The sequence below is a fragment of the Sinocyclocheilus grahami genome, unplaced genomic scaffold (genome assembly GCF_001515645.1).
Source record: "Sinocyclocheilus grahami isolate Dianchi unplaced genomic scaffold, SAMN03320097.WGS_v1.1 scaffold260.1, whole genome shotgun sequence".
Lineage (NCBI taxonomy): Eukaryota > Metazoa > Chordata > Actinopteri > Cypriniformes > Cyprinidae > Sinocyclocheilus > Sinocyclocheilus grahami.
In genome coordinates, this window is record NW_015505439.1 from 722,028 (window position 1) to 747,329 (window position 25,302).

The window sequence follows — 25,302 nt, forward strand, 5'->3', positions numbered from 1 at the left end:
CACTCCAAAACAAACAACTGAAGCAGGAACTTGGAGTAACCAATGGGATATCTGATGAAGGAAAGAGAAGAGTAGAAGGGTAAAATGTTTCACTGGTAATCATTCTCCAGTTTTCAGTTTATTACATGAACCTTTTGCTGTAAACCAGGGGCTAGAATAACTGAATGTTTTGTTACAGATGCTCTAAGAAATTTATCGTGGTTAGTTTCATAAAGTAACAGCAAATTTTAAATGGAATATACTAAATGTAATTTAGCTACATCAGGGATTCTAATTTGAATCAATTTTGCCCCTTGGCTTCATCTTGCTTAGTTCTTACACTCATTTTACAGCTCCAGTACCAGAGTTTTCAACCAGGGGAAAATACTTCAGGGACTCTGTGGAGATGATTCTTACACTTTATAACATTTCTCACTACATTTTTATTATTTTATTTTTTTTTTTTTTATATTTAAAAAAGTATATATGTTTTTTTTTTTTTACTTTGAATACACTGTATAATACTTATTAATTATCACTTTGATTTGAATGATTTCTGAAGGATAATTTCACACTGAAGACTGTAATAATGGCTGCTGAAAACTCAGCTTTGCCATCACAGGAATAAATTACCATTTCAAATACAAAAACAGTTATTTCTAAATTATAATATTTAACAATATTACTGTTTAGATATTTTTTTCATCAAATAAATGCAGTCTTGGTGATCATAACAGACAAAAACATAAAATTGTAGTGAAAAAAGTCTTGCATTTTCATTTTTTTTTTTTTTACATTTGGTAATGATCTGTGATCTAATGGAGTAATATGAAAGCAATTATGAAATATTACCAAGCACATCTCGTACATTTCACATTTAATACATTTCAAAAGGACGTTCACAGGTTTGGATGTAGACATTTGTCAATCTGATCTGTAGCTAATGAGCTTAGGAAACCCTTTTTTTCAGCCTTGTCAGTCAGCTAAACAAATTCCTGCTAATCACAGATATTAGGTCTGATAATCAGGCATTTTAAAGATAAACCCAGAAATGGGTCCAGTTTTCCCTAAAGCCAAACACATCCCTCTAGAGATCAGATCACCTCATGACAATCACAATGAAGACAGAGCCCTCAAAGTGAATCAAACATATTTTAAACCTTCACACATGAAATATAACGTAATGATGTGGATCACCACCACTACTGCCACAAACATGTCAAAATTTGCAGGCCACTAGGCCACCATCTGTTTTTTTTGCCCACACCTCATGAAGTTCATTAAGGAAACTCATCATAGGCCCTAATTAATGTCTGAATTAGCGTTTGTGGCATAATGAGAAGGAAATGAGTGCGGGAGAGAAAGAGCGGGAATGCAGTTCCCATCAAACTCTGACTCCCGCACTGCGCCAGCACACATTAGTCACGACTGCATTAGGAGAGAAACGCACACATGTACGCTCATCTCTAAAAGCTTTCTTTGATGAAAGCCAACAAAAAATCTTTCGGTGAACTCCAGAGCAGTGATGAAAAGTTGACAATAAAAGCATCTTGAGATGTCTCTGCTCGGTGAGCAAAGAGTATGTATAATTCTAGCCCCTCACGTGGACATGGGTATCCAGAGCACTACCAAAAGGCTCGACACAAAAAAAAAAAGTTTTCCAACCAATTAAATCCCTTGCATCATTAATACAATTCAATTTGCAGAGTGATTTGATGGTACTTTTTTTACGATCATCTCCTGCTACAATCTCTTATTTGTCGGAGATAATTGAAAACAGCTGGAGGGAAAGTGCAAAAGCATCAACCTCAGCAACTGTCATCTGCAATATTAATAATGTGCCTGTATTATTTAGCAGAGAGACAGACGTGTCCTGTTTGACCTATAAGGTACTTGTTGACCCTAATTTCATAGGATATATGTCCTTCAAAAATTATTAAATGATATATGATACATGTTGTTCCAAACCCTATGACTTTCTATCTTGAGTGTTTTTTGTCCATGCAATGAAAGTTAGCGGGGTCCAGTGTTGTTTTGGTGACTTTAGACAAAAAATTTGGGACAAAATGAGGGTGAGTAAATAACAACATTTTCATGCTGAATCTACTCTATACCTGTAGTTCTCAAAATAAGCTACTAATTTTTAGTTAAATATCAAGCTGAAAACAAAAAATTATTAAAAAGGCAATATTTTTATGTAATATTATTTATATATATACATATCTCTCTGATGCTTTCATTTATCATTTTCTAGCCAAGTCAACTAATTTTATAGAGCATGTTTAAAATAAACAGAGGTTGAGCTGAAGTGTTGTCCAGTATAGAATAAAAAAAGGAAAATATGAGAAATAAATGATAAAGAATAAAGCAATAGAACAAAACAAGAAAAAAAATTGATAAAATACAGGTGTTAGGGGTAAATACAGCCTAATCAGGGGTTTTGTCCACATAATTAAAGTTAGGCTCCAGTGTTGTTTTGAACCCTAGTGACTTTAATGGTTTAGACAAAAAGGTTTGGATTGACATGAGGGTGAGTAAATGATGACAATATTTTGGGTGGTGAATTTCTGAGTGAATGTCTGCGAGTTCTAGTGTAATGCTCATAGAGAGATGATCTGTCCGCAGTCTTTGACTAATCTAAGGGAATGCGACTAATCTGATTTGACCGGTTTGCTCGCCCTCTACAGCCACCTGATCGTATCACCTCCACGGTAAACACCAAAGCCCATTCTCATTCTGTTCCCGCGCTGTGGCTGAAACACAAATGCTTGAACTGAGTCACCACCAGATTCTGGAAAATCACGTCTGCTTTTCTTCTGCTTTGTTTTGTGCATTTCCCATTATCATTTTTGTTGGTCAACTGTGTCATGACATGTCAAGAATGAGCAAATAACAATTACTTTTGTTTGTTTGTTCCACAGCAGATGGAAGGAGGACCATGACCTCTCTCATTTCTCATTCACATTAATATCATCCGCTGAATGCGAAGGTTCTTCATCTCGGATTTATTACTCGGTAAATGATAGCTCATCTGTTTGCTATATCTAGCAATTTTTTTGTTCTTCGTAATAGCATTGTATCAAAATAATCTAGGCTCTTCTCATTGTCATAACCATTTCCATTGAGGAATGGGGGATTCGCATGGTTACTTTAATTGAGAGCACAATGTTTGCCAGAGGGCTTAGAGTCTGCAGTCCCGTTGCAAATGATCATGGTCCCCTCCACACACTCTGCCTCTTCACTGGCAGAACAGCAGCAATCATTGCATTATCCTCCCCGTGGCCATGACAATGAGCAGAGAATTTACCATAAAAAGATGGAGGGAAGGAGTGAAAAGTTTCTTTATTTTTGAAGGACTATCGGTATGATATTTCAATTGCGAGGAGAAAATGCAATAAATGCCACTGTCACCATCATTTAAATCAAAAGCAGTGGTGAAAGTAAATGGCCAGATGGATAGACTGTTTGTCTCATGGAAAGTCACAATTTCTTCACAGGGTTTGCAATTTCCAAATCAAAATGACTCCGGCTTCAGAAAAAGTTGTATTTGAATAATAATGCTCGCAATGAGCTGCAGAGATGTAGTATGAAATTTCTATGCATGGCATATAATCCACAGCATAAGAATGTAGGAACTAAGCAGTATTCAGGATGGCTATCGTATGGCACTGTGCATATATAGTCCAAGTTCAGGAGCAGCTGAGATCATGAGGATGGAATAAAATACAACTAAGTGTCACAATTATGCATAATACAGTATGAAAAGTGAACCCCAGATATGGCAGCTTTGACCTTATACTGGTTCTATCCAAGTGATTCCTCGATTCTGTACAGTTGTTTTTTTTTCATTGCAATTATTGAATGTCGCTCAAGCTTAAATCTTGTCAGCTTCTGGAAATCCATTGAGAGCATTAATTGATTTAATAGATTTTTTCTTGCTTGTGTAAAATAATACAACTCTGATAGATGTACATAATTAAGCTTGCAACACTTCTGTTCGAATGGATTTTAGGATAAAAAAATAAATCTATTTACACGGCTCAGGTAATTAATTTGAGGGAAACTAGTCTCCCTAATGCAGTGCAAAGTTTTTAAATAATTACGCTAAATTGGACTAGCAGCTTTCATTTTTTTATTTCATAGAGCATTGTTGCATGAATTTATTATGGCATGCATAATGTTTAATTTGGAAGATTTATTTAGATGCGGTGTATGTCTTGACTTTGCCTTGGTCGAAAGATGTAAGCAAAATCAAAGACCTATTTAAACTTTTCATAAATTGATTTCAAATGTATGTAAAATTTTCATATATGAATCTATGAAGACATTTTGCAGGCCTTAAAAAGAGATTTAATTGCTTCTTGCAGAGTATGAAGTGCTTCATACAGAATATGAAAATCAATAAAGTTAAATATAAAATAAAAAATATGTAATTATTCTCCTTAATTTGGGGAAAAATGAAAAAAATCTGAAATTCAGCTTTAGCTTGATATATATATTAATTTAAATATGATTTGATCATTCTTTTTTGTATTGTTATATGATATGTTGTTTATAAAACACAAAATATACTTAAACAATAAACCATAAATAAAATTGTTAAATAAAATCAACATACTGATGGGTTAATGTAAGTTAATATTTGTGCCTTGCCTTCACAAAAAAATGCTTTGATTATGGGTAAATTATTAAACTATGCAACATAAATATACAGTCTTTTTATTAGTGATTGTTATTTACTAATGTAAAAGAATTGTTGTCCTGTAGAAGCAAGAAACACTCATATAAATGAATCGCGCACTTGTTGCTATTCTGTGCTGTGATATGGCTGTAATAACATGAAATATTGGAACATTATGTGCAAAATGCTGTGCTAGTTGATTAAAGGGAGTCTCGGTGTACACATTGTGTTACGTTTAGTTTAATTACAGCTGCAAAAAATATTAGTAGTAAATGGAGAGACAAAATCGCTGTGTTTCCCTCGTCAATGACTTCAAATAGTGTATACAGGTCTCTGTGATCAAAGCTTTGAATGAAATACATTTATTACTTTTGTCTAGAGTATTATATGCTATTTTAATCAATTGTAAGCAGACTTATAATTTTGTCTGTTACACTACACCTCCAAAACAAACATAATTCAGAAAAATTCTATTCTTACACAGAAACATTTAATTTGAAAAAGTAACTTATTTAACAAACTAATTATTGAATAATAATAATAAAGACAGATATCTGCAAACAAAAAAACTTTACAAGCAAAAAAAAAAAAAAAACTAGCAATGAAGATGATTAATGCGGAAAAGCTATGAGTAATGGAAAAAAGATTATTTGAAGAGCAGCACTAATCATTAGAACGTCATCCAGGAACCTCGTCACATAAATATTAGCCTAATCGCACTGCTATAAGAAAAACAATGACTGTGATGGCAACTGCAGTCATTTTTGCATAAACAAATATTAGTATTAACAGATGAGCAAAAAAGTGAGTAATCACAAAATACTTGTCAAATCAGTAAAAAAACAAAACAAATGACCCAATAAAACTGGTATAATCTGCGTTCTTTCACTGTGGAATTAATCAATACAAAAATAGAAAGGAGGTATCACCATGACACCTTGTTTTACCTGCCGCCTGCGATAATGGGTTGTTCTCCGTCTCTCTCTCTCTCACTTTCAGTCTTGAGGTGTGGCGGTTATGTCCAATCTTCAGCTTCTAGGTTTGTTCAACTGCTTGCCTGCTCCCTTTCTCTCCCCTCTTATAACGGCACACCCCTTCCTCTGGTTCAGCCCCCCCAGTGTCCGTGGATGGGGCTACACCAAGGCATGGTATTACGCACAACCTGGACAGCCATACAACCCTTAGTCAAGGCTGACGTACAAGACACTACCAACGTCACCTCTTTCCACACCCCAGAAAATATAACCTGGGCTGAAAATACACATCTTTCAATTTGTTATGGACTAAAAATTCATTGGTTTTATCCAATGGCATATTGACTGTATATGTCCAAACATGGTTCCCATCAATTATCCGATGAACAAAGATAATGCACCTTTAACAAGCTAAGCACTGACTTGGGAGTGTGAATTGCAAATTAAGCCCGAAATGCAATTTACAGTTGAGCGGTGCATACAGGAGAAAAACAAAATCTCCCAGAGGCAACAAGAAGTCTCGGTGGACGTGAGACCTCACATTCACCGCAAAGGAAAGACAGGATTGTGCCAACAAGAATATAAGGAGAACACTAACTTGTAATTTAGGAAACTAATGCAGAAAATAGTTGAATAGTGAATCATAACTACGCAAATAACTTGCTTTCATGCAAGTTGCAAGAACGAAAGGTTCAGTAGACTTTTTGTTTTAAATGAATGGTTATTGTCATGGTGTAAAGAACAGAAACTGCGCTTTGTTAATAATTTGAATCTTTTCTGGGAGCGTCCTAGGCTTTTTCGCGCTGATAGCCTGCACCCCAGCAGGAGCGGAACTCCTGTCGGACAACATCTCCGGGACGCTGCGCTCCATATGACTAGTAAGCCAATTCTCCAATAACTGCTATGATGGCTTTTGTTCTACCTGCTTAAATGATAGCAGTACTTGCACTGTCCAATCTATTAAGACTGTGTCTGTTACCCGAATAGGGAGGTCAAAATATACATTTAATGCAGGATCTAGAAATAATCTGATCGTGATTAAACCAGAAAAATTTTAAATAAATGAACAAAAACAATTTTTAGCATTTGGGCTCATAAACATTAGATCACTCACACCCAAAGCAGTTATTGTAAATGAAATGATCACAGATAATAGTTTTGATGTACTCTGCTTGACTGAAACCAGGCTAAAACCAAATTATTATATTGGTCCACCAAGCTACTGTTATAAGCATGAGCCCCGTCAGACTGGTCGTGGCGGCGGTGTTGCAACAATATATAGTGATATTCTCAATGTTACTCAGAAGACAGGATACAGGTTTAACTCATTCAAAATACTAATGCTTAATGTTACACTGTCAGATATTCAAAAGAAATCTATCGTATCTCTTGCTCTGTCTACTGTGTATAGACCACCAGGGCCATATACAGATTTCCTCTCAGACCTATTGGTTACCATAGATAAAGTGCTAATTGTCGGAGATTTTAACATTCACGTTGATAATACAAATTATTCATTAGGACTTGCGTTTACTGACCTAATAAACTCTTTTAGAGTCAAGCAAAACGTCACCGGGCCCACTCATCGTTTTAATCATACGCTAGATTTAATGATATCACATGGAATCCATCTAACTGATATAGATATCGTACCTCAAAGTGATGATGTTACTGACCATTTCCTTGTATCATGCATGCTGCGTATTACTAATATTAACTATATGGCTCCGCGTTATCGTCCGGGCAGAACTATTGTTCCAGCCACCAAAGACAGATTTTCAAATAACCTGCCTGATTTATCTCAACTGCTCTGTGTACCAATCAGTACACATGAACAAGACAAAATGACTAGTAACATGGGCACTATCTTCTCTAATACATTAGAAGCTGTTGCCCCCATCGAAAAACGTACTGTGCCATGGTACAACAGTAATACCCATTCTCTCAAGAAAGAAACTCGTAGTCTTGAGAGCAAATGGAGAAAAACTAACTTGGAAGTTTTTAGAATTGCGTGGAAAAACAGTATGTCCAGCTATAGACAGGCTCTAAAAGCTGCCAGGGCCGAGCATACCCACAAACTCATAGAAAATAACCAAAACAATCCAAGGTTTTTATTTAGCACAGTGGCTAGATTAACAAGTAACCAGAAGCCACCCGATCTAAATATTCCCTCACAGTTTAATTGTAATGACTTTCTGATGTTATCTATTTTATCAGTGAAGAAATTCATAAATACAATAGCAAATGTAGATTCTACAGCGTCTAATACTTAAGCTTCATTCATCGCACCCAAAGATAAACTGCAGTGCTTTACAACTACAGGACAGGAAGAGCTAAATAAACTTCTCGCTGCATCTAAACCAACAACATGCCTGTTAGATCCTGTACCCACTAAATTACTGAAAGAGTTGTTACCTGTAGCAGAACCGCTTCTCAATATAATTAACACGTCGTTATCTTTAGGTCACGTCCCAAAACCATTCAAGCTGGCGGTTATTAAGCCTCTTATTAAGAAACCACAACTAGATCCTTGTGAACTGGCAAATTACAGACCCATTTCAAATCTTCCGTTTATGTCTAAAATTTAAGAAAGTTGTCTGCACAATTGTGCTCCTTCCTGCAAAAAAATGATCTCTATGAAGAATTTCAGTCAGGTTTCAGGCCCCACCATAGCACAGAAACTGCACTTGTTAAAATTACAAATGACTTGCGTCAGACCAAGACTGCATCTCGTTGCTAGTTTTGCTTGATCTTAGTGCTATGTTCGACACCATAGATCATGACATACTCCTAGATCGATTACAAAACTATACAGGTATTGAAGGGAAGGCTTTAAGATGGTTTAGATCCTACCTTTCCAATCGCTACCATTTTGTTTATTTAAATGGGGAGTCATCTCAATTATCACCAGTAAAATATGGAGTGCCACAAGGATCTGTCCTAGGTCCTCTGCTAATTTCAATATACACTGGTGATAATTGAGATGACTCCCCCATTACACCTGAGCAGTGCCACAGGCTGATTGTCTCCATGCCACGCCACACTGATGTAGTAATTCATGTAAAAGGAGGCCCAACCAAGTATTGATTACATGTACAGTAAATTAACATACTTTCCAGAAGGCCAACAATTCACTAAAAATGTTTTTTTTATTGGTCTTATAAAGTATTCTAATTTGTTGAGATAGTGAATTGGTGGGTTTTTGTGAAATGTGAGCCAAAATCATCACAATTAAAAGAACCAAAGACTTAAACTACTTCAGTCTGTGTGCCTTGAATTTATTTAATACACGAGTTTTACAATTTGAGTTGAATTACTGAAATAAATGAACTTTTACACGACATTCTAATTTATTGAGATGCACCTGTATATCTCAACGAGACCAGATGAAACATCAAAATGATCTAAGCTAGCAGTGTGTTAAAAATGTAAAAGATTGGATGACCAATAATTTTCTCCTATTAAATTCGGATAAGAGAGATATTACTTATTAGATCAAAAAACGGTACACAGAATCTCTTGGATTACAATTTGCAACAAGACGGATGTACAGTTACTTCCTTTACAGTCAAAAATCTGGGTGATATATTAGACCGCAACTTGTCTTTCAAAAATCATATTTCCCATGTTACAAAAACAGCATTCATTCTAGAAACATTGCCAAGCTACAAAACATGTTGCCTGTTTCTGATGCAGAAAAGCTAGTTCATCCATTCAAGACCTCTAGACTGCACTATTGTAATGCACAGCTTTTTTGCATTTGGTGCCCAAACTCTGGAATAGCCTTCTTGATTACGTTCGGGGTACAGACACACTCTCTCTGTTTAAATCTAGATTAAAGACTCCTCTCTTTGGCAAGGCATTCAAATAATGCCTGGCCAAAAGCTTCACAGGTCAGTGGTCTAAGCTTCACAGACCACATTGCTACAACAGCCCGGTCCTGCAGATTTGCCTTCTACAACATTAGGAAGATTAGACCCTTCCTGTCAGAGCAAGCCACACAACTTCTTGTCCAAGCTCTTGTTCTCTCCAGACTGGACTATTGTAATGCTCTCTTGGCGGGCCTTCCCGCATGCACTATCAAACCTCTGCAACTGATCCAGAATGCAGCAGCGAGAGTGGTCTTCAATGAGCCAAAAAAGCTCACGTTATTCCTCTCCTCATCAGGTTACACTGGCTACCAGTAGCCGCTCGCATCAAATTCAAGGTACTGATGCTTGCCTACAAGACAACCACTGGCGCTGCACCAATATACCTAAATTCACTAGTTCAAACTTATGCACCCTCCAGAAGCTTGCGTTCTGCAAGTGAACGGCGCCTTGTGGTGCCATCCCAAAGAGGCACAAAATCACTCCCACTGACCTTATCCTGGACTGTGCCAAGCTGGTGGAATGACCTCCCGAGTCTTTAGCCATTTTCAAAAAACATCTAAAGACACATCTTTTTCGCCAGCACCTGACCAACTAATACTAGCACTGACCTGTTCTATTCTATTATTTAATAAAAAAAATATAAAAATAAAAATAACCTAGCTACGTGTACTGTGCTAGACTATCTGAGACTTGTCATGGCACTTGTATACTGTTGTTCTCTCGTTGGTCTGATAAATGATTAAATGTAAATGTAATGCATCTCATAATCTTGGACTGCAGTTATATCTGATCAAATGCACAATATTATTCTTTAGCTTGGGTTAAACAAATTAATTTTACTTGGTTGGAACAACAGCTACACTAATTAGGTCTCTATTTGTTTCTCTGTTTTTGCCTAACTAGGATTTACACAAGCTTCAGTCTGGATCCAGAACACCTGAGAAGAGATGATGCAAACCCCTGAGAAGATGCCAACGTTGAAACAACATACAGAACTACCAAATTTTGCTATAAGTTTGATTGCATCATATAATAATTGCTGTTAATAGTGTTCATCGTCTGTTTGATTTTTTTTTTCCCGTACATTTCTGCCATATGTACATAAACTGACAGTTACCACTGATAAGCTACTAAATATTGTAGAAACTTAATTTTCTGTAAAGTTGCTTTGCAACGATTTGTATCGTAAAAAGCGCTATACAAATAAACTTGAATTGAATGCAGCATTTAAATGAAATACACTTGTTTTTAGGTCAAACTGAGGTCATATTTCAGCCTTAAAACACACAATTGGTTCCTTCTCAGTATGAGTTGCAATTTGTATTGGAATTTAATAGAATTGCAACACCCCACATGAAGCTGAATTGAAATGGAAGTATGAATGAAAGAAAAAGGTTAATAACGAAATTTATTTCATTTATTAAATATGATTTAATTCGAATTGGAATTCAAATCGGTTTGCTAACTTCAAGTTCGAGGTAGAACAGCACCAAACTAGCATAAACAAGTTTGGACCTGGTCTTAACAGCAGGGATGCTGGAGTCTTATACAATGAGCATATATAAGTATGCAAACAATCAAAAAAAATTGAAATACTGTAACATTGTGTTCTAGCTCATGATTACTTCGAATGGGCATATATAATTGTAAGTGGTTCAGAATTAGGAAAAGCCTGTTGAAAAATAAACTCATTTGGGTACGACCAGCAGCTAATATAGGTCTGATTAAGAGCACCCATTAATTTACAATAGCTTGCTTTGATCTCCCTAATCATGTAATTTCAGATACTGTTAAATAACATGGATTAGATGCAAAAATAAACACAAATCCTGATTTGTAATTAATCTCTAAATGCACATAGTGATTTAAAAAAGCATGTCATGCATTGTGCCACTCAGGAAATGAACCAATAAGCATTTCAATTATTAATGTGATGCGTCCAATTTTCAGTCTTTGATAACTTGTTCCTAAATCATACACAACCAAAATAACCCATCACCTGAGTCCCTGTCCCATGCATTTGCATACTGTTCCATGCAGTAAGTCTGGAATTAGATATTATACACAGACAAACAGAAATGCGCCATGCCGCTACAAAGGAACTCATCAGATTCTGTGCCACATCATATTACAGCAGTGGCTGAATCACAGAACCAGCAGCTGAATACATTGCGGTGAGATACCACCTCGGAGTAAAATTGAAGTCAGTTCTACGCAAGATATGCAATTATACGAGTGGGCTTATTCACCTCCGTGATGCAGAATGATTGGGGACCTCTCTGGTCAGTGTTGTTTCATCCCCTTCATCATTCTAGGGCAAAGTTTTATTGTTATATGAGGCAATGAAGAGCACTGAGGCATGTCCACATCCCTGTGTGAGACACCACTATGTTTTATGGGAAGCCCTTGGCAATAATTTCCAATGACTATTAATACGAGACACTTAATTGATTTCAGCTGAATAACCCTAAGACATGACTCAATATAAAAAAAGAGAAGAGAAATACAAAGCCTGTGGATGAGAGAGATCCAATGTTGAAGGATCTTTCAATCAAAGCTATGGGGGAAAAAACTTTTCCCACATATTATCCATTTATTTGAACAACTTAAGACAAAATGAACTAGTTCTGAAAGGACTAGGAAACTTAGCACACAAAAACTGAGCTGGGATTTTTCTCAGGACACTGACTGAATGAGAAATTATTTGGTAAGACATAGGTGCTGCAGCTGCTATAGTTAGCAGAGAAGTAAAATAAGAAGAAAATAATTGGTTGAGTATTTTATGTAATGTGAGAATGTGGGCGTGACAGCCTGGTCAGACAGTCAGGAGATGTTCTTGGGTTATCATGGAGGTTTCCTTATCTGTGTCTGACATTTAGGTATCTTTAGGCAGGCATTAAAGGGCCACCTTGTGTCAATGGTTTTATCACATTTTAAAAGTTGGAATAGACTTAGATTCTTATGGGGGATTTTAGTGCTTTTAACCTAAAATTGCTACAAAATAACAGTTTAATCCCACTTTTAAAGTTGGATAATCGTTCCCACTAACACATCAAGTACATAGGGGTAACCAGGGCTAGTTGTTAAAAACAGCTTCAAAGCTTCTACCTTTTGTCACAATATACCCAGTATGGGGTAAGTTGTCACAATGGAACCTGCATATTACAAGCTTTTCAGGTAAATCTAAAAAGCAACATTGTAAAAGGAAATGTAGTGAAATGTCATGTAATTGTTTTGACTAACAAATTGTATAAATGTACAACATTTAAAGCATACTTGACAACTTGCCCCAACGCGATTTTTAAGTAAACTATTCTGAGTGCACGGTTCAACCATTTAGTTAAATCTACCTACCTTCATTACATTGCTGTCTTGTCTTAAAGTAAGCGTGTTTTTTGTGCTCACTTGTTTGCCCAACAGCTAAGCCAAAAAAAATTATTATGCTGAATCTTATGTTTGGAAAACTGAGTTCACCAAAATATTATTCAATTGGGTTTTAAGCACATTAGTGTAATGAGTTTTTACCTCATAACTATTAGTCGCAGTCGTGCTGTAATAATTAACCTAACCAAACCAAACATTATGTCATAAACATAATGTTACATAACTATTAATTACGTTTTTATTAAGTACGTTTTCAAAAACTTCGAACTCCCTTTAAAAAGACACGAGACTTGCTGAAAAGAGTTGGTAGCATTTCACTGGTCACTTTTGAATAGGTGTTGTGACGTTCTCGTATCTTATTGGTGACTGCGGTCATCTGCAAAGGTATTGGCCAATGAAAACGCAGAACAGCACAAGACGCGCGAAGATCTAAAAAAATACGGAAGTGTTATTACGGAAATGTTGTTTGTGTTTAAATTGTATTGTGGGTGTTTTGAGATCGTACGCTGCTGATACGTTTATATATTAATTATACTTGGACCAAAAAAACAAAAATACTTTTTAGTAACGACATTTCCCGTTTGCATTGATTTCATGGGTAAGTTTATTCAGATTATTGACAAAAAGCAACAGGAGTGGAAATGCTTAAGTAGTTTAATAATTTGATTGTATCTATCAGTCTGTCTGTTATTGTAAAGGAAGATGAATATTTCTATAATAAGACAAGTAATGTAATCCTGTATTATTAATAAGAACTGTATACACTAACTGTGTTGTCCAGTTAAAGGGCTTAAACTGCATGTATATATATATATATGTATGTGTGAGTGAGTGATAGGGATGGGCATATCGATCCTAAGTATCGATATTGACGCGAGTATCGAAAGTATCGATACTCAGGTGTGTTTTATTTACCAGTGATTTTGTTTATTTAAAATAATAATAATAATGCGTACAAATGCATTAAATTGGGCGAATAACCTTTGTTCGCAAGTAATTGTGTAGGATATCATTATTTTCCTGCTCATCTGAACACACACAAATGTTGCAAGACAGAACCAATCCATCACAGAGAGCGTTTACTCACTTCTGACAGTGCATTCAAACAGGGCTGCGTTTCCCAAAAGTAAGTGTGTGTGTGAGAGAGAGAGATGCATATATATGCATGCATACATTTATATGTAACTACATACAGATACATATATAACTTTTTGAAGTTATTGTAACTAATTTTATTTTACTTTGCTTGTAATATCAGAACAATGAAATAAAACACTCAACACCTGAGAACAGCAGTGAATCTTGCATTTGATGCAGTGAACAACAAAGGCTGCTAGGATGGATGATATCTACACTTTGCAGCAGGAAGTGGGACGGGGCAGCTATGGAGTGGTTTTCAAGGGATGTGTGACGGAGACTGGCTGGTGGGGCGAGAGGGGCGACACAGTGGCCATTAAACGTCTGCCATGTTGTAGCCCAGAGAGTATAGAGCTCTACCTGCAGGAACTCTGGGCTATGAGAATCACCGCACGAAACCACCATAATGTCATCGCTCTATACAACTGCCTCTTACAGACTGGACCTAGAACACTGCAGCCCCTGAGATCAGGGAGGCTGCCTTTGGATTTGGTGGAGAGTGCTCTCAAAGGGAGAGTGGTGGACAAAGACTCCAAAACCCAACTGAGGAATCCCTCCAGGTCGAGGAGGAGGCTGATGCCCACAGAGGAGGTTCCCAGGCGCTGCTTTGCCCTTTGGTTGGTGATGGAGTACTGCGAAGGAGGGGATTTGAGCCAGTACATCCTATCCAGGCCGCCGGATGCTGAGTGCAACGATGCAGTGGTTCAGCAACTCGGCAGTGCCATTGCGTTCTTGCATGGACATAGAATAGTGCACCGTGATATAAAGCCAGATAATGTTCTTGTCTGTCTTACTAAAACAGGACCGGTCATGAAGGTACAAAAAGGATGCAATCTAAATATATATTTTTATATCAAAGATTATTCTTTTACTGTAATGTTACAAGCATGTACTTCTAAGAAACAATAATATTGGTTAAATTGCTAATGGCTTATGGAGTATTCGGAGTCAAACTAGGGCAGGACGATATGGCCAAAATTGATATCACAATATATTTCTTCATTTCGGTCGATACGATATAATTCCGATATCGATATGAACACTATTTATCTGAAATAGAAATCTTTTGTAACATTATAAATGCCTTTATCATCAATTTTAAGCATCCTTGCTAAATAAAAGTATTAATTTCTATAATTTCTTTCCCAAAAAATTAATAAAAATGATACTGAATGGAATAGTGTATAATGTTACAAAAGCTTTTTATTTCAGATAAATGCTGATCTTTGGATCTTTCTATTCATCAAAGAATCCTGAAAAAAAAAATTACTCAACGGTTTTAAATATTGATAATCAGCACTGCATAGTTTAAGGGAGACAACAGTAACAGCACTTAACAGTAAAGTCATATCTAAATATGTTCTTTTCATTTATGAAGATTTAAGTATGTAGTTTATGCACATTTGTTCAAAACAGCCTGGCAGATTGTTCACAAGATGTAGGCAAAAGTCTGTATTTTATACAGGAAGGATGCGCGTTCTTATCATTCCTCTGTTGCACTGCTTGTCTATTTCTCTTCAAAACATCAACTTAAAATGCCTATTTTGGTGTGATTGCTTGTGTCACATGAGAAAATGAATAATTTTGCCTTACTGATGCAGTAGCCTATTTAATGCGGGTGCGGTTCAGGTCGCGGGTCGGGTACAGAATTAAACTGGTGCTGGCTGCTGTCGGATAACGGGTCGGGTGTTCTGTTGTGTAGCTACTGCAGATGCAGGTTTACCTAACAGCACCCGTGCAGGACTCTGCTTTAAACTGCTTTGCGTCTCTCCGTCAGATAACCTCACGTGCATGATGCGCCATTTACGGGGGCTTATTTAAAATGAAAACTCATTCTCTGCCAGCAGGAGGCGCTTTTAGAGTGATACAACTGGTAATGTATATCGAAATCTCGGAAATGTTTAAAAATCATATCACCGTTATTGAAAAAAATTATATCGCGATACATATTGATATTGAATTATTGTCCAGCCCTAAGTCAAACTAAGTGCAGTTGTCATGAGCCCGATTTGCATTTTTACAAGCTTTCATGTTGCTTTTGAAATGGTCTATACTGCTTATAGGGCCACATTGTCTTTCTTTTCCCCCTTTCTGTTTTTATTGAATTTTTATTAGTCCAGAGGCATGGAAATTGTTCCACTTATAACTTGGCTGTGATGAATAACAAAGCATTACAAAAGTACTTTTGAACTTGTATTTGCATGATAGACAAAAGCTTTGGTGTTGCCCTACAACATAAAATACAGAAAATACATAAAATTCAGAATGAATCAGAATCAGAATGAGCTTTATTGCCAGGTATGTTTACACATACGAGGAATTTGTTTTTCGTGACAGAAGCTTCCACAGTGTAACAGAATGACAGTGACAGAACAAAAAACACAGATAATAAAAAATAGAACAAGTAAATAAGGAATAAAAATATATAAATCGACAGTTGTATGTTTCAAAAGTTCACGGTTTAGAGTGCCCAGAGAACATTTTATGAGATGGAAGGATGATAAGAAAATGCATTGGGATTATTGCTGGTGTTTTGTTTTGCTTTTTCCCCAAAAAAATTTTTTTGGTATAATCACACAATGTGCCTGAACCTTTTGAGCCTATTCTATTAATCAATACAGAGACTAGCAAAACAATCACCTTACAGTTAAAGTTTGAAGTGGATTGTCTTAAAATCCATTCTTCTTCTAAAGTTTCAAATAATTCGTTTTTTTTAGGTTTCATTGCATGTAGAGACAATCAATGTAGTGTGCTTTGAAGCGACAGATCCATTGTGCTGTAAATGTCTACCAGTCAAATATTAGGCATCGCACAAAGTGGACAGTAGATAAGTTGTGTGATTGCTGGGCTTATCTAGAATTAGAGTTATCTATAGTTGTTAAAAGTGATTTTGTATTTTCAAAAATTTTCCAATGCATGGATATCTGGGGCTTTACTGCAGTAAAAAAAAAAAGTAGGTTTTGTCAATAATATTAGACTAGATGTTAACATTTTTTGAAGAAAACGTAAATGGCCCGAGGCACTGAGTCCCTCATTCAGTGAAACTGTCCTATGCAGAGATTAAGAAATGACTTGAATGGCTATAAATGGTTTTGTAGACAATTATTTTACATATCTTATTTCTAAATGTTCTATAATTAAAATATTTTACTAAACAAATATTCTTCTAAATTAAATGATTCTAAATAATTTTAATGGTTATTAAATTAATATAAATGCATACATTAAACAATTGTGGTAATTATGTTTTACACCCCAGATGTGAAAGATGGTTCTAGTTATAAACACTGTTAACTTCCACCTCATGTCTTACAGGTAGCAGACTTTGGCCTCAGTAAGATGGTGGACAATCCTACAGATGGTGTCCAAAGTAGACTGGCTCTTTCCTCTACCTGTGGCTCAGACTTCTATATGGCTCCAGAAGTTTGGGCAGGTCGTAGTTATACAGCCCAGGCTGACATCTTCTCTCTGGGTGTGCTTTTCTGGGCCGTGCTGGAGAGAATCACTTTCCTAGAGGATGGCACCAATCAAGAGCAACTGGGTTAGTTGGGGGGGGGATACTTTGGCTCATTTAGCTCTACCCATTTAATGTTTTTAATATTTTTGTCTTTGTTATTTAATCAATCTAGGTCCATGATGCATGTATTGTTATGATTAAAATTAAATAGGAACTTGTATATGCAGTAAATGAGGTCTTATGATGGGTATGAGGATTAATATAAAACCCACCATCTTGTGATTGTCACAGCTACTTCACAGAAATAGGAATAAAATTAGGAAGAGGAATAGAAATTCTCACAATTTTCAGAGCCTCTCTTCACTAGCATTGGCAGGCAGGTGGCTATTTCGGTCACTCCTCTGACTGGTTGCCTCATGCAGACCACTTTAGATCGCTGTGAAAGCTTTGTTGTTGAGCGCTTGACATAGTAGTCCATTATCTTAATGCGTAATAGCTGAGATAAACTAAAGTGGTATGAGGACACAGGTTTTGGATGGAGTGCATAAGCTATTCGGGCAGTCCTCAGTAATTACTCGAACCCAGTGACTTTCTGCACTGCTAGCAGGCGTACAAAGAGGTCAAATGTTGCAGCTTATTTATATAAGGGCAATTAACATCCTTCCACCCATTAACCTCTCTGTGGTGGGTTTGCCTTGTAGTTCTGTGAATAATAATGAGTTTGTGCTAGGCGTGTGCTTTGAAGAAATGCATTGGATTGTTTTTATTGCTGCTTTTTAGTGTTGTTGAACTATAATGAATAGTGCAAATTCAAATGCACCATTTGGGAGATCAAACGAAACTCCTTAGACAGAAATGAATGAAGGACCTGTTTCATATAATACTTGAAAATTGATTAAGCATAACATCTGTTTCCTGTTTATTCTGTGCTGTTCTAGGCGCATATGTAATGCGAGGCCGCTGGCTCATCCCGTTAGGTGAGGCACTCTGTCAGAATCCCGACCTGCAGTTAATCATCCCTATGAGGGCAAGACGTGCTCCACCACTGCCGCCGCCTCCAAACCCTGCTATGTGCGAGCTGCTGATGGACATGCTAGATTCTGATCCTGATACCCGGCCCACAGCAGACCAGCTGGAGAAAAGGGTTCGGTGTGCCATAGAGGTGCACTGATCTCAAGAGCTGCATACTAACAACCAGTCTCCTTTATACACTGAAAAACTTGAAGATGAAGCCAAAAAAGTTATCAAACAGTGATACTGTTCATCTAGTTGGAAATCAAGTTTAAAAAGTAAATGGATTTTTTATTTGCCTTGAGTTTTTGAGTGCTGTGCCTGTTACCATATACTTTATGAATTGTACTAGTAGTTTATAGTGCTGCACACTATATATATATGTGTGTGTATATATATATATATACATCCCAAATGAACAAATCGCTAGTTATTTAGTTTTTTGTTTACATTGATGTTAAACTGATTTTTTTATGTAATTCTACAGCAAACACTGCAGTTCACTTTCAGAAGCTGTAGTGACAGCTCCCCCCCCCCCCCCCCCCAGATCTTGAAACATGTATGTTGGTTATGTTATATCATTTTAGTTTTTAAATGTTATTTTAATAGATTTTACACACTTAAAGCAATATCATATTGCATTCTTCAGTATCATGCAGCTCTAATAGTATAACTCAGTTTTTGCTCTGTTTTGTGGTGTTTTAAATTATGTAATTTTTAAATGTAATTTTGTCTTTGAGAAGTCAACTACAGAACAATATAAAACAAGGGAAACAATTCATTATTGTGTGGAAAAACATATTTTCCCTGTCAAAACTTCCTTTATCTGTATCATTTGTAACGCAGCCTTCATGCTTATAAGGATAGCCAATCATAATCAGTTATAGTTGTGTTGTCAGAAGCAGCAAGACATAAGAAACTGAGCATTCAGGACGGTCACACCACAAATCGCCACCTTGAAGCGATTCTAATTATAGAAAGTCCTTTGAAGTTTCACAACTGGTGGCGCATGTTCAACATCTAGATTGGAGGTGAAATAATTTAGTTTCCCCTAATGTGTATCTGTGAAAAATGGCACATGTATCAATCATTCAAGATCGCCTGTTTTCCGCCAACAGCACTGTCATGATTTCTGCAGCTTTAGGGGCCAGTCTTGTAGATGTTTTTTTCTTTACAGGATGCTTCAAATGGTTTTCTGGGTGGGGAAAGTGCTCCATCTTCCAAAGGAAATTAAAATCCCTCTTTGTGATGGATATAAATTATATTTGGCTGGATTTGAAGTATTTGTGTTCAATAGTTCTTGGGTCTAGAAAATGAAAAACCTTCTGTAAGAGTAAATCATCTTATTTTTTTGAACAGATCTTTATGATCAAGACAAAGAGCAGTTAACTGCAGTGTTGAGTTGAAGGCCAATAATAATGCCAACGTTGAATATTAATGACTTTCAAGAGTGTTAAAGGGTTTCGAAACCTTATAGCCTCACCGGCAATAACATAAAGCGTCTGTGAATTCTTCTAAGTGGATCTCATCTGTGACATTTCCATCTCTAGAGACACTTTGCCCTTTTCCACACGCTTCGCTGGTTTGCAAATGAAATGGTTCATCTTGACCTCGGTGGCGAAATATGCACATTATCTAAACAGCAATCTTGGCTACATCAGTATTAATTCTGCTTTGGTAAGACTTAAGAGGAATAATGACCATTACGAGCCAGTGTAATTAGCAAAATCAATTATGGGATTGTCTAGTTAAAACTTCCTGAGATTTAGTGAAAGCTGCTGATTGGTGTGTAGGATACATCGTTTTAACTGTGAGATTATCAAGCCATTAAGGTCATAACAAAGGGTCTGTACCGGGAAATTACGAGATCAACAATTGTTAAATCATCACTTTATTGTGGAGTGGTGGCAAAACAACATCTTGCCATTTATTGGAAGCCATTTCTCTGATGACAAACCTCTTACAAGTGTGATCTGACTGAGCTTAGCTTTAAAGGGTGGTCGGTCATCATTCGCCTGACAGCTTGACTCACAGACAGAGATAGCGATATAATCTGGTATTGCGATGTCAAATGAAGCAGTAAAAACCCATCAGCAGACATATCATGAGGTTTCCTGCGGAGGACAGCTCTCGCCACGCCGGACGACATTTCTCAGAAATTGGTGGTGTGGTGACAAGACACTGAAACGCAGCAGAGTAGTTCCAGTGAACTTTTCATTGTCAAAAATAGGGGCAATGGTTTTTCATTTCTGAGCTGGACAGGAGACCGCCGCGGATGATTTCTTACCCATTAATTCCTTTGAATGTTCAGTGATGGCTGTATTATGTCTCTTCAACTCCATCCAAATCGCTTGCCTTCTTGCCAACATATGATTTATGACAATGTGCAATCATGTGATGATAACTGAAATCCTGGATAAATATCTTTTATTATCAATAAAAAAATAACCAGATGAACACTTTTCATGCAAAGCCAAGAAAACATGAAAATGCAATTAATCCATCTTTAAAATGAACAGAGCAGGAAAAATGGTGAATTAATCAAATGTGCCAAGCAGCAAGAATAAATTAGTTTCCCCTCCCAAATCCACATGAAAAATGTGCGCAGGATAACAGAGCCTCTGCAGTTTTTTTCCCACCATTATGTCCAATGTTGTCAGTAGAAGCCAAAAATAATGTGATAAAAAAAAGAGTGTTTTCCCAGAGAAGTAAATGCACTGGCAAGTATACTGGAGAGAGAAATCTTTAAAATGGAAGCTAAGACCAAAGGAGAATGGTGTACCTTTCTAACAAGCACTGATACTTTGCATTATGGTCTTCATAAGAGAAGTACAGAATACTCTCTTTGGCTGACATGTAACAGGATAGTGCAGTTTGCTTTGTGATGACCACTCACACACGCTCTCTGTAATCCTCATGTCCAGTCCAATTATAGGTGGGGTGTAAAGATCCCCTTAAATTTGGTGTCCTGCATGTCAGATGATTTTCTCCAGGGAATATGATACATCTTGGTTTGAATTCCTCTCTGCTTCAGTAAAGGTTCTTCAACATATACGGCCCCTCCAGTTCATAACCCATTTTTCTGTAGTAATTCCTTGTTCCAACACCTGAACCCAACATAAAACATGAACAATGACCAAAAATTCGAATTTACAGAGAGAGTAGAAAAAAATCTTTCAATGTTACATGCTCTAATGGAGGCATGTAATTTGGAAAAAAAACATGCTAATTTGAGAAAATTACAAATTCTATTTATCAAAAGTAACAATAAAGACTTTTATAATGTTACAAAATACTTATATTTTAAAAGATGCGGTCATTTTGACCTTTATATTCATCAAATAATTGTATCATGTTTTCCACAAAAATGTTTCATGGTTTCCACAAAAATATTAAGCAGCACCAGACTGTTTTCAACACTGACAATAGTATGAAATGTCTCTTCAGCACCAAATCAGCATATTAGAATAATTTCTGAAGACTCATGTGACACTGAATACTGGAGGAATAGCTGCAGAAAATTTAGCTTTGTCATCACATGAATAACATTTAAAAAAAATTAAAACAGAAAACAGTTATTTTAAATTGTAATATCAATGTATATCTTGATATTAATGAATTTGCTCTGATTGAAGGAAAAAGAACTTCACCATTTTTAGTCATTTGAAAGAAACCATAATTTTAGCTAATGTTGCCAGGCAGATTCAAGATACCTAGAGCAAGAAAACCCCACTGTACTTCCAATATATTCTACTGTTGTTGTTTTCTTTCTTTGTCAGACATGCGAGTACAAAAGTTATCAGGCACTCGCATTAAAGCGTCAGAGCCGGAATAATATGAATACAGATTTTCATTTATTTTCCAATTGCTGTTATCTCCATCCTGCAGCTGATTTGGGGAGGTGCATGTCAAAATTTCATATTCATTCTTTTCAAGCGAGGGCAAGAGAAGAACCAACAAAATGAATGTGCCATTCCGTTAACGCAGAGAATATTTTTGATACCTGAGATAACAGCCAATTTGCTCGAGCCATGCTCATCCCTGGCTATCCTCTCGGCCTCCTCCATCAACATCATCCCAAAACCCTACAAATGCACATGAGGAGAAAAAGAACATATTAGAATGTGCAGTCAGTGAGACTATATGACATGCTGTTTTAGCTTAACTAGTAACAATTCAATTCTTACTAGTAACAATGCCAATTAGAGAGCTCTCTAAATCTATTTTAACTAGTTATAAATACAATAAGAGAGCTCTCTTACTAGTTCTAACTAAGAATTGAATTGTAGAGCTCTGATTTAATTCTTACTAGTAACAATTGAATTAGAGAGCTCTGCAATTGCATTGCTACTAGTAAGAATTAAATTAGAGAGCTCTCACTAGTAAAAATGCAATTACAGAGCTCTCTAATTAAATTCTTACTAGTAAGAAATCTAGTTACAGAGCTCTACAATTGTATTCTTACTAGTAAAATACCTATTACATATTGCTGAGAATACATTTATATGCATGTTTTCTGTGCAAGTGTGAATTCACCTTTAAAAATAACTTACAGTAGCTACACAGACTACCTATATTTCTTCTGTAAAGCATAATCATTTTATAATGACTTTAATCAATATATAATAATACTTAATAGATCATTAGAGCCTCGATCAGTGCTGCTATTCATCATTAAAAGCTGCTTGACTGAACAAGCTGCTTGAGTCCCTATTTTCTTTTTTTAAGATTTATTTTTGGCATTTTTGCCTTTATTCCGATAGGACGGTATAAGTGAATTGGGGGGAGGGGTGCGGGATCAGAAGGGTCCACGACCCGGGACTCAAACTCTGGATACCCGTAGCGCAACGGTGTTATCGACGGACTGCCCACAAGGCTATCGGGACAGATAGTCACCCGTTTTATGAATATGCATGAGGCGCAATTATCATAATGAGGTCGTGCTGAAAAGAGAGCTCTACAATGCAATTCTTACTAGTAAGAATGCAATTCCACTATGGCAAGCCGTTTTAGCATTAAATACTCCTTGCTGTACTAATCATAATTTAGTTTTGACTAGTCAAAATTCCAATTCCAGATATCTATTCTGCAATTTTGACTCGTCGTAATTGGAATTAAGATATCTACAATGTGATTATGACTAGTCATTATATGCATTGAAGATATCTACAATGTTATTTTGACTAGTCATAATATACATTCGAGATATCTACAATGCTAATATGACTAGTCGTATTGTTCCAATGACTTCCATTGGAAAATATTTTTGGATATCTATTAGGGCTGCACGATAAATCGCATGTGATATTTAACGCGCATCTTGTCAGTAAAGCCGTTCTGTAATCAGCGGTAAATCTCCATCACGTGCGTGCTTTCACATTGAGCAGCATTAACTACACAGAGCCGTTGTTTACTGACTAGCTGCGCCAAACCACGTTGTGTAGTTAATGCTGCTCAATGTGAAAGCACGCACGTGATGGAGATTTACCGCTGATTACAGAACCGGCTTTCTGACAAGATGCGTGTTAAATATCGCATGCGATTTATCGTGCAGCCCTAATATCTATAAAAGAGTTTTGACTAGTAGAAATTGTAATTAAAGATATCTATAATTGATTTTGTACTAGGCATAATTCTAATTAGAGATATCTCAAATTACAATTCTACTAGTGATAATTAAATTAGAGATATCTCTAACTGAATTAACACTAGTCAAAATTATAATTGAAGATATCTCTAACTGGGGTTTGACTAGTCATAATTATATTCCAGATATCTTTAATTCATGATTTCTTAAAGATATCCAAAATACATTTGTATATTTCTGCAAGTTATTTATTACAAGTCAAATTACAGTTGTAGATGTCTTGAATTGGATTTCTGACTAGGCAAAACTTAATAAGAGATATCTTGAATTGGAATTCTTCCTAGTCAAAACTCATTTAAAGATATCTGCAATTTAATTATGGATATCTCAATCTGATTTTTGACTAGGAAGATCTTTCTTTGGAGATATCTGCATTTAGCTTTGTGACTAGGAAGAATTTCAATGTAGATATCTGGAATTAACAATGTGACTAGTCAAAATTCCTTTATAGATATCTAAAATGTGCATGCAAATGCACCTTTGTTAAGCCCCACCTTAAACATTTTATTAACCAATCCTACCTTGGAAACTGTTGTCATCCGCCATTTTGTCTAAGAGTTATAATATAATATCTAAAACCTATAATAAAGGTCCTGCGTCTTTGGGTTATTTTAAACTGTTTTATACAGAAGTAATTCAAAAATATGGAAATAAAAATGTAGCTGGAGCATGTGTAAAAGTGGTAGACTACACAGAGAGGACTCAGACAGGCTTTTGTCCTATTCTATATCGTAATGTTGAGACGTGTGTGCTGTGGATTAAATTGTGTTAGCCTTTATTTACAAACGAACACATGTAAAATCAGTAGTTAAGGATTTGTATAGGCCTCATGTCAGCTGTTGCAACATTTTATATAATGTTAAAAGAATACATTGGCGCTCATCATTGAACACAGCAGAAAATCATCATCATCACTGTAAAAAAAACTGTTATTTGACGGAATTTTACCGTTTTATTTTACAGTTTTTTCACGTATTTTTGAAATACAGTTAAAAATTGTACAGTTACAGTTGTACAGTTAAAATTACAGAAATAGACTGTAAATTCACAAATCCAGTGTAAAATCACATTAAAAAAATGTCAATGTACATAACACATAAGGTTTTTTCCACATAACACCAATTTATTGGTGTTCTCTCTCTCTCTATCTATCTATCTAT

The 25,302-nt window shown here is 36.1% G+C and overlaps 2 protein-coding genes and 1 long non-coding RNA gene across 3 annotated transcripts in view; 2 read left to right on the plus strand and 1 right to left on the minus strand.

Annotated features, from left to right (window-relative positions):
- The first annotated feature begins 2 nt into the window (after positions 1–2).
- Positions 3–3,441, plus strand: LOC107599079 (uncharacterized). The gene is made up of 2 exons (XR_001610634.1): positions 3–79; positions 2,901–3,441. It is a non-coding gene; the product is annotated as an uncharacterized lncRNA (long non-coding RNA).
- A 9,887-nt stretch (positions 3,442–13,328) lies between these two features.
- LOC107599081 (serine/threonine-protein kinase pdik1l-B-like) lies at positions 13,329–18,705 on the plus strand. Its single transcript, XM_016290569.1, has 4 exons — positions 13,329–13,488; positions 14,149–14,843; positions 17,343–17,568; positions 18,423–18,705. The coding sequence occupies exons 2-4, from the start codon at positions 14,229–14,231 to the stop codon at positions 18,653–18,655; spliced, it is 1,074 nt and encodes a 357-aa protein (XP_016146055.1). The 5' UTR covers positions 13,329–13,488; positions 14,149–14,228; the 3' UTR covers positions 18,656–18,705.
- Positions 18,706–20,928: 2,223 nt separating this feature from the next.
- Positions 20,929–25,302, minus strand: part of elp3 (elongator acetyltransferase complex subunit 3) — a 26,746-nt gene continuing 22,372 nt past the window's right edge. The window contains exons 14-15 of the mRNA XM_016290568.1: positions 22,499–22,580; positions 20,929–21,602 (exon numbers count right to left, since the gene is read on the minus strand). Of these exons, the coding sequence (XP_016146054.1) occupies positions 21,526–21,602; positions 22,499–22,580 (159 nt within the window). The 3' untranslated portion in view covers positions 20,929–21,525. The remainder of the gene's footprint in view (positions 21,603–22,498; positions 22,581–25,302) is intronic.

Coding starts and splice junctions, on each gene's coding strand:
- LOC107599081 (XM_016290569.1), top strand. CDS start 14,229: ATGGATGATATCTACACTTTGCAGCAGGAAGTGGGACGGGGCAGCTAT. Junction 14,844..17,342: donor AAACAGGACCGGTCATGAAG/GTACAAAAAGGA, acceptor CATGTCTTACAG/GTAGCAGACTTTGGCCTCAG. Junction 17,569..18,422: donor CACCAATCAAGAGCAACTGG/GTTAGTTGGGGG, acceptor GTGCTGTTCTAG/GCGCATATGTAATGCGAGGC.